This window comes from Cherax quadricarinatus, chromosome 61 (genome assembly GCF_038502225.1).
Source record: "Cherax quadricarinatus isolate ZL_2023a chromosome 61, ASM3850222v1, whole genome shotgun sequence".
Lineage (NCBI taxonomy): Eukaryota > Metazoa > Arthropoda > Malacostraca > Decapoda > Parastacidae > Cherax > Cherax quadricarinatus.
The window spans coordinates 6,038,716-6,048,410 of NC_091352.1; the positions used below are offsets into that span (position 1 = coordinate 6,038,716).

At 37.0% G+C, this 9,695-nt stretch overlaps 1 protein-coding gene across 1 annotated transcript; it reads left to right on the forward strand.

Moving 5' to 3' along the window:
* Positions 1-1,217: 1,217 nt before the first annotated feature.
* On the forward strand, positions 1,218-9,393 carry LOC128699410 (glycerol-3-phosphate phosphatase). The gene is made up of 6 exons (XM_053792090.2): positions 1,218-1,439; positions 3,994-4,154; positions 4,746-4,883; positions 5,080-5,290; positions 7,048-7,189; positions 9,057-9,393. The coding sequence occupies exons 1-6, from the start codon at positions 1,355-1,357 to the stop codon at positions 9,250-9,252; spliced, it is 933 nt and encodes a 310-aa protein (XP_053648065.2). The 5' UTR covers positions 1,218-1,354; the 3' UTR covers positions 9,253-9,393.
* Positions 9,394-9,695: the final 302 nt, after the last annotated feature.

Sequence of the window (9,695 nt, forward strand, 5' to 3'; positions counted from 1 at the left end):
CCATGGCTGTTTATTCGCAATTACAATATATTAAGCGTAATGTAGAAGTAATGCGGCAGAAAAAGAGGGAATTTGGTCTATCCCAAAGTATGAACAGCATACACCATAAGGTATTTATATATATAAAGGCATGGATAATTATGTGTATAATGTAACACAGCTTATATGGATAAGGTATGCCAATAACATGAAATATAGCAGGAAAAATTCGGTTTTTAGAATCGACAGTCCCTCACCAGCCTTGAGGAACTTTAGGGGAAATATGAATTATTAAAGTTTGTTACTGCAAAAAAAGGCTAATATGGAGATCTGGTCCTTTTAATAAACTACACATTATCTTCTATGAAGTACAAGAATGCTATCTATAACTTGGCACAAATCGTTATATCTTGAGAAATTATTTGGCCAGTCACAAAAATAAATCTAATGTTAAAGGAGCACCAGTCCCACATCTACCGCTGATGGAGTAAGATTTAAGTTAGGTTAGTTTTATATTTTTTTCTTACAGTTGCACAAAATAAAGCAATGCTCATAGCAAATCAAATATAACAGTGGACATTTTTAGAAATAAATTATTGCCAAACTATAAAGGAGCTTGATCTGCATAATTAATAAAAAATCACTTAAAAATCTTAATTTCTAACATCATTATTCTTCAAGTTTCTAGTTCGATCAGTTTTTTCGTCTACTATAGATACATCTCACCTTGATGCTGATCAGTCCAGAGAACTGGACTGATGCTCCAAATCCTTGAATCAATCCCTAGTGTTCTATTTTCCAAGGCGCTGTATGACCCCTATGGGTTTAGCCTTCCCCCATACATGTAATAATACCACTCTTGTGGGCTTAACACTTACGTTTTTATTTTAATAATAATACAGAGTAACCCTAGGTCTTAAAGTGTCATAAGTATCATCCTACCAACTTACCTCATAATTTGTAATATATTTTAAATTTAAGAATTAATCTAAGTCTGCCCGAAATGCCTAGCCATGCTAGGCGTTCTAGTGGCACCCTCTGTAATTATTTTATTACATGTAAACCACACAATAACCAAATTCTGTAAACTCAGCATTGTAATCCTTATAGAGAATAAACTTTGAATTTGAATTTGAAGAGTTCATCAAAGAACCCTTCAAGGAGAGAAGGGCTGCGTTGATGCTGTGAAGGGCTCTTGATCCAAGGAAATGGCACTACCTTTCCCTTCCTTGGATCAAAACATGATATACCAGGTGCAGTAAGACTTGACTGGGGCTTACCACCTCCTCCATGGATATAATGACAATGCACTCTCATCAAAGTTAAAAATAGAAGAGTTGACTAGTATCATCATCAGGTTAGGTTCACCAGAAGGATGACTCTTCTACCCAGACGTCTTGACCAAACTTGCATTGAGGAGTTTCTCAGCAGCTTTGATAATGTATTATCAGATTGTGACGGTAAGTCAGTAACCATTTTACAGTAAATATTAATATTAAGATAACAAAAATGTTAAGTTCTTGGTTGTTACTACTAGCTGGTACCTGGACAACCTGAGATTTCATGATTGCATCATCGTATTTCAATAATTTCGTATCTGATGGTTACAGTGTGTTATTTTATATGAATCTAATGAAAATATGTCATTAAACAGTACAACTGTAAGATTTCTTTTACATAATCCTCTCTGTATTTTAGGTGAATCACACATGGCAGTGGAAATTAGCCTATAAGACCTGCTTACCCTCAAAACCATTGTAAAAATTTGTGTTTTTCGAGGGAATACAAATAAAAAACTGACCCTAACTTTAAGAATACAGCATATATTTTTTCTTTAGATTATTTAATCTTTGCAATGACATATATTCGAGTATCATCATACTTCCTATCTTCTACATTTTTGTTCTGCCAACATTTAAATAGACTATTTTCCTCCAGTCTCAAATTGTTCCAAGTCTGAGATTAAATACTGAAGAAAAATAAACAATGTTTTATTCAGGAAATCTGCAGATAATTTTAGCAGTATAAATCTGTACAAGGGTTCTGGAGATAGATATAGTACATCAGTGATAAGTTGTTTCTTCAACAGAATTTCCCAATCAAGGCAGTCCTATATGACCCTTGTGGGTTTAGCACTTACTTTTGATTGTAATTATGATAATAATAATAATAATACAGTACCCAGTCAAGACAATCAGTGATTTATTTTCATTGTGGTCCTTAATCCAATATTGAGCCCTGAGCCCCATAGGGCTCAGGGCTCAAGGTGGCATCATCTTGGCCTCATAAATGATGGACCCAGGTTTGATCCTGGCATAAGTGGAAACATTGGGCATGTTTCCTCACACCTGTTGGCCCTGTTCACCTAGCAGTAATTGGGTACCTAGGTGTTAGCCGACTTATGTGTCGCATCCTGGGGAAGGGGATGAAAGGGCCGTCATTGAAATAGGCCACACTCAGTGTTTGTGGTTCAGTCCCCAGCCCAGTGGAAATATTGGGTGTGTTTCCTTATACCTGTTACCCCGTTCACCTAGCAAGCAAGTAGGTACCCTGATGTAAGTCAACCAGTTTGGGTTGCATCCTGGGGGACAAGATTGAAGAACCCCCAATGGAAATAAGGCAGACAGTCCTCAATGATCACAATGAAAATAAGTAACTGATTGTCATTTCATTAGTGGGATGTTGCATCTCCAGCCAAGTCTTTTGCTTTCATGATATTTTGTTCGGATTTTTAACCTTGGAAGACTAGCCACCCTGAATAACCTGGAGTATACCTGGAGAAGGTTTCAGGGGTCAGTGCCACAGCCTGGCCTGTGACCAGGCCTCACGGTGGATCAGGGCCTGATCAACCAGACTGTTAATGCTGGTTACACATAAACTGACGTACGAACCACAGCGCATCTGGTCGGGCAGTGACTAGGTGTCTGTCCAGTGTCTTCAAGAGTGTATCAAGGAGACAGTCCATTGTGAAGAGAATAACATTAAGATAAGATTTGTTCAGATATTTAATCCGGAGGGTTAGCCACCTGGAGTTTACCCAGGATAACCTAAGAAAAAATCATTGTGATATTGAGGTCCTTTAATTTTGTCCCCCAGGGTGCAACTATTATCCAAGTACCTAGTTACTGCTAGGTGAACAGGGACAGCAGGTGTAAAGAAACATGCCCATTGTTTCCACCAATGCCAGGGGTTTAACTATGGACACTAGGTGTGTGAGGCAAGTGCATTGCCAACCGAGCCACCAGATCTCCATTCTAAATAGTGTATAGTCCTGATGAAGGCATGTGTAGCAATTATTAGGACTCCACAAAATAGGTTACAGTATTTTTAAGTATTAGGTTAAGTCTGCCTGAAATGTCATGGCATGATAGTGGCTTTCTTTTTACCAATCAGATTATGAAATGTAAATACACATTGTAACCTTAGCAAAGAAATAAACTTTTGTTTGTTGTTGTAAGTTTGGCTCCTAACTAGGCTTGATTCTGTTGGGTTCTCCGAGATTAAATATACATAACATTTATGTGCCCTTAGAACCTTTGTACACATTTATAATACTATTTGTAAAGCCTTTTGTATTCTTCCTTTTATGTAAATATTTAAAAAATGAACACCAATGGAAATAAATCACATTATTTGACTTTAATGGGCTCTCCTAGGTTTATTAATCTACCTAATGTACTATTTATATGCCTATAACATCTGTTTGACCTCATGATCATTCTAAAAAACTGTAAGTTATGTTTGCAAAACCTTAAAAAACAAAGAAACTTGCTTAAAATTTAATTAACAGGTTAAACTAATAACACTGTGTTGTTATTGCCCTCTTAATCTTAAGTTAGTCTTAAGTTTGCCTGAGGTGCTCTGCATATACTGGGGCTTATGGTATGTACACCTAATGTCATTCATTCTCTTTTGTACAGCTACTGTATCATGCTGAAATAAAATATTATTACATGTATCATTTCTAGTGTGTTGTAAAATTGTGTTAATTACTTTTGTTTTTTTATGTTTTAGGTGTTTTGTGGTATGGTGACACTTTATTAGGCCAGGCAAATGAAGCTTTAAACCAGCTTCGAGCTTTAGGGAAGAAGATATTTTATGTGACAAATAATTCTACTAAATCACGTGATGAATATGTTGCCAAGTGTAAGCGACTTGGCTATATAGCTGACAAGGTACTGTAACAGTAAGCATTGTTGTTTTATTAATACAATATATACAATTTGGTTTGAGTAATGTAATACAGTAAACCTCAATTTAATTAGCCCCAATTTAATGTATGTATATTGGATTTAACAAAGTCTGTGGCCAGACAGCATCAGGAAAACAACAAAATCATTTAAATCCAGAATTGTCCATTATTGTACTATCCACTGAGTAAATTTAACATTTTATGGACAAAAATTTGTTAAATCAGAATTGTCCATTATTGTTACACTCATGAAAAGACAATCTCATCACTTGGATTTAGCAAACAATCAACTTTAACAGATACTCCTCTCTCCATTAGTCTGTTAAATTGAGGGTTCACAGTACGTACAATCTTGTGACATTGTTACGTAAGAAGTAATTACATTAGTGTAGTAATATGACATGCCTGTTGCTTGATTCAGTGTGGTATAATGAGCAACAGCTGTTTGGTTGTGGAATAACTTATGTTTTTTATTACAGATTGACTGATGGAAGTATCATGTCTTTGTTGTTGAGCTGAAAGTCTGCAACAAGCCTAGAAACCATGTGAATTAGTATATTTTTTAATGTTTCAGGAAGAGATTGTGAGTTCATCATATGTAATGGCTCAGTATCTCAAACAACTAGACTTCAATAAAAAAGTGTATATTATAGGAATGTCGGGAATGACAAAGGAGTTGGATGACGTTGGGATTGGACACAGTGAAGTTGCAGTACGTTATTAAGAATGTTGTAGTCTGTAAAACATTTTATTAAATGTAACATCCTGTTCTGATTCATAGTGATTGGTTTGTGATACAGATTTAGCAACTTCTGATTCTACACTTAACACTGTAGTTACTGTACAGTTCATTTGATTAATATGACCAGTACTGTAATATTAATGTACTACTTCATTCCTCATTACAGCCAGAACCTCTGACAGGACATGTCTTTGACTTGGTGGATACGATAAAACTAGATCCAGAGGTTGGGGCTGTGGCAGTTGGTTTCGATGGTCACTTCAGCTTCCCGAAAATCATGAGAGCTGCATCATACTTAAACAACCCAAATTGTTTATTTATTTGCACAAATACGGATGAAAAATTTCCAATTGAAAATAGCTCTCTTATATTTCCAGGTAAGAGGGCTGTTGTTAACCAACCCTTAAACTGTCCAAACATAGATCTACGTTTGCTCGCTTAGTGCTCCGAACGTAGATCTACGTTTTTTTTACATGCTTTCTTGTGGAGAAAATCAAGGTCAGAGCGCTATGCGTGAAAACATAGATCTATGTTTGGACAGTTGAAGGGTTAAAGCTTTTATTCTTCAGGTAATTTAAAGTACAGCAAAGACTTACATAGATAAGTATTGTACTGTCTTTAGCATTGTGTTTGTGTATATGCCTCTACATTTTATTACCTTTTTGAATTTGCATGGTGTAAACTCGAGCTCTTGAGCTAATCCTGTACTTTTAAGTGAATGACCCAAGTTGGCTATGAAGCCCAATAAGGATTTACTTTCTACTGTTTAAGTGTTAGAGCATTAGGTTCACAGCTGAAAGGATCTGGGTTCAATCTCTGAGTGAGGAAAAACGTATGAGTAAGTCTTTTTAAACTTGCCCCTGTTCATCTAGCAGTAAATAAGTACTGTACTTGGGAGTCTGTTGACTGTTGTGGGCAGCATCTTGGGAAAGAGAATTGAAGGATCCCAATGAAAGTAAGCCACTGAGCTCGACTTTCTGAGACTATCCTGGGTTAATAATGCTCCAAGTTTAATAGGGTAAGCAGGCTGCCAGCAGCAACAGCCTGGTTGACCAGGCAGGCATCAGACAAGCCTGGCTGCAGGAGTAGGAAAACCCAGATAAGTCAAAAGTGTATCAAACTTAAAGATGATCCCCAAAAACATCAAAGAAAGAAAGACAGAGCAAACCTTTATTAAAATAAAGTTCCACTCTGTGTGAGCTTTATCAACTTAATAAAAAGATTACACCAAGCAAAACATTTTGTAGTCATTGTTTTCTCTTTAAATGTATTTTAATTGTTTGTACTAGCCTGGTGAGGAATTTTCATAATTTACACCAGGAAAATTTTGGAGGGATTTGTTCCAAATCTGCACACCGATATCTCTCCCTACAAAAGCAAGAGACTCGGCAGGTGGTGCAAAATACTCAGTTGAAAAATCAGAGTGCAATGAGAAATGGAAATAAGTCAGTTTGTCTGACTTTTGGATTATCCTAGGTAACTTACACTATGTATGATAATTGTACTTACGTGTACATGTGCCTAAATAAACTTGCTTGCTAAAATTCAATAAGTGTAAAGTAACCAAGATTCATCAGCACACTCCCTTCATATATAAGGGGAATTACCAGCAGATCCCTAGCTATCTCAAAGAGGGAGTTTGATATGTTCCTTAAGTCAGTTTCTGATCAGTTGTGCTATGTATGTGACAAGCACTTTACTTTCCCCATCCAAGACTGAAGTCCAGCTAACTGGTTTCCAGGAATCCCTTTATAAAAGCTATCTTGCTTACACTCCAACAGCACGTCGAGTCATAAAAACTACTTGTCCCCACTCTGTTTATGTATTTCAAGAAACTACTACAGACAGAGAACTGGTTATTTTGTGGCAGATTTGTAAGTTAATATGCTTATGTCTTTGGCATGGCTTAGTGAATATTGTATCCATCACTCAGGTTAAGCCCCATTGAGTCTTTAGTACAAAGGGAAATACATTATACAGTACTGTATATATTAATTTTCAGCTTAAAATTAATCTTATGTCAATGATGAAACATCTAAAACACAACATTTGTATACAGTTTCAAGTGGATGTTCAATGTATTGTAGTGGCATAATATTCAAAGCATGCATTGAAAGTTGTGTTTATATTTCAGGTACTGGTTGCCTTGTAAAATGTGTGGAGGTAGTTGCTGAACGCCCACCAGTAGTAATGGGAAAGCCTTCAGAGAAGATGTTTAGTGTCATCAGTGATAAGCATCAACTAAAACCTTCACGTACCCTCATGATTGGCGACAGGTATGTTCATTTTCATTTGCAATCTTATCTATACCTATATCTATTTTTTTAACACACTGGCTGTCTCCCACCAAGGCAGGATGACCCTAAAAAGAAAGAAACACTTTCACCATCATTCACACATAATCACTGTCTTTGCAGAGGCGTGCAGATACGACAGTTCAGATGTCACTCCAAATGGCAAATATCCCAAACCCCCCTCCTTTAAAGTGCAGTCATTGTACATACTTCCCACCTCCAGTACTCAAATCTGACTAACCTATTTCCTTGAATCCCTTCACAAAATATTAACCCGCTCACACTCCAGCAGCTGATCAAGTCCCAAAAACCATTTGTCTCCACTCACTTCAGTCTAACATGCTCACACATGCCTGTTGTATGTCCAAGCCCCTTGCACAAACCTGTTTTATCCCCTTCCTCCATTCTTTCCTAGGATGACCCCCTTACCCCTCCTTCCCTCCACTACAGATTTATACACCCTCCAAGTCATCCTATTTTGCTCTACCCTCTCTAAATGCCCAAACCACATCAATAACCCTCTCCTCAGCCCCCTGAATCCCTTCATAAACATTACCTTCCTTACACTCCAGCAGCACGTTAAGTCATAAAAGCACTTGCCTCCATTCACTTCTAACATGCTTACACATTCTTGCTTGATTTACAAGCCCCCTCACATACAAAACCTCCTTTACCCCCTCCCTCCAACCTTTCCTAGGGTGATCTCTACCCCGCATTCCTTCCACTACAAATTTATACACTCTCCAAGTCATCTTATTTTGCTCTTCCTCAAGCCACCCCAATGAACCCTCCTCATCCCTCTGGATAATACCTTTAGTAACCCCCGCACCTCCTCCTGATCTCCAAGCTACAAATTCTGTGCATAATATTTACACCACACACACAGCCCTCAAACACAACATCACTGCTTCCAATGGAACAATTTTGTCAATGTACTTCAGAGCTATACTGGTTCTAAATGAATTCACTTTACAGGTACATGTATTTTAGTTCTTTTTTTTTTTTTTTTTTTTTAATTTCTTTCTCATAATAATGTTGCCTCTTCCATGAATCTGTCAAATAAATTTCAGTTATAGATTTAAATATATTTAAATTTATATAATCATTCCTTTTTATGGGAAATATTTTAGCCTTTTTTTTTGTTTACAAAATATTATTTGTATATTTTTTGTACAACATTTTTTTTTTTTATTATCACACTGGCCGATTCCCACCAAGGCAGGGTGGCCCGAAAAAGAAAAACTTTCACCATCATTCACTCCATCACTGTCTTGCCAGAAGGGTACTTTGCACCACAGTTTTTAAACTGCAACATTAACACCCCTCCTTCAGAGTGCACGCACTGTACTTCCCATCTCCAGGACTCAAGTCCGGCCTGCCGGTTTCCCTGAACCCCTTCATAAATGTTACTTTGCTCACACTCCAACAGCACGTCAAGTATTAAAAACCATTTGTCTCCATTCACTCCATACAACATACATTATTTAATTTAACCACAATGAAAGACAAACAAATTCCAAATGAGGTCTGTGGACCTAACCTAGCATGACCTGAGTTTAGTCATATAATCAAATCACGTTAGTTCTCTAAGTGACGTGCAGTCTTCCAATGAGTTTGATAACTCTTAAATCCTGTAAATAATGAAAATTTTATAACTTTACATTAAAAAATCAATAATGGGAACTCAGTCCTGCAAGATATGCAATTTGCATTTGGTCAGAAGACAATTTTAGTTATAATTTGTTTTTAGTTTATTATTTTAGTTGTTAGTCTTTATAAATGACCTTCATATTCTAAACTTCTGTAGCATTTTTCAGTTTGTCATTTTTACCTCATAATCTTGTTCCAGGTGTAACACGGACATTTTGTTTGGGAAAAATTGTGGTCTTCACACACTGGTTGTTCTGAGTGGGGTAACAACAATGAAGGACCTAGAAGACTGGGCTGACAGCACAGATGAGGAAAAACACAAATTGCTAGCAGACTACTACCTACCAGAGCTTGGTGATCTTGTATCTCTGTTGAATAACAGAAATATTCAATAGCTTTCAAAATCAGCTCAGCTGGTTATGAGATTAAGACACATGTGCAACATCTGGGTATCTTTATTGTAGACGTTTCGCCATCCAGTGGCTTTATCAATGCAAATTCTAGGACATAACTTGAAGACAGTAGAACTATGTACAGAAGATGAGGTAATCAGTCCCTCAACCTAAGAGTAGGTGCGAAGAGCACCATAGTCGTGGAGAATCTCCACGACTATGGTGCTCTTTGCACCTACTCCTAGGTTGAGGGACTGATTACCTCATTTTCTGTACATAGTTCTACTGTCTTCAAGTTATGTCCTAGAATTTGTATTGATAAAGCCACTGGATGGCGAAACGTCTACAATAAAGATACCCAGATGTTGCACATGTGTCTTAATCTCATCTTGTCGGTATTATATACCATTCGTACTCAGCTGGTTATGTTGCTTATCCTGGGAGAT

What these genes read in the sequence shown, in the direction of transcription:
- LOC128699410 (XM_053792090.2), top strand. Translation starts at nt 1,355, where the DNA reads ATGACTCTTCTACCCAGACGTCTTGACCAAACTTGCATTGAGGAGTTT. An exon ending in TGTATTATCAGATTGTGACG is followed by an intron (nt 1,440 to 3,993) that starts GTAAGTCAGTAA and finishes TTTATGTTTTAG; the next exon opens with GTGTTTTGTGGTATGGTGAC. An exon ending in TTGGCTATATAGCTGACAAG is followed by an intron (nt 4,155 to 4,745) that starts GTACTGTAACAG and finishes TTAATGTTTCAG; the next exon opens with GAAGAGATTGTGAGTTCATC.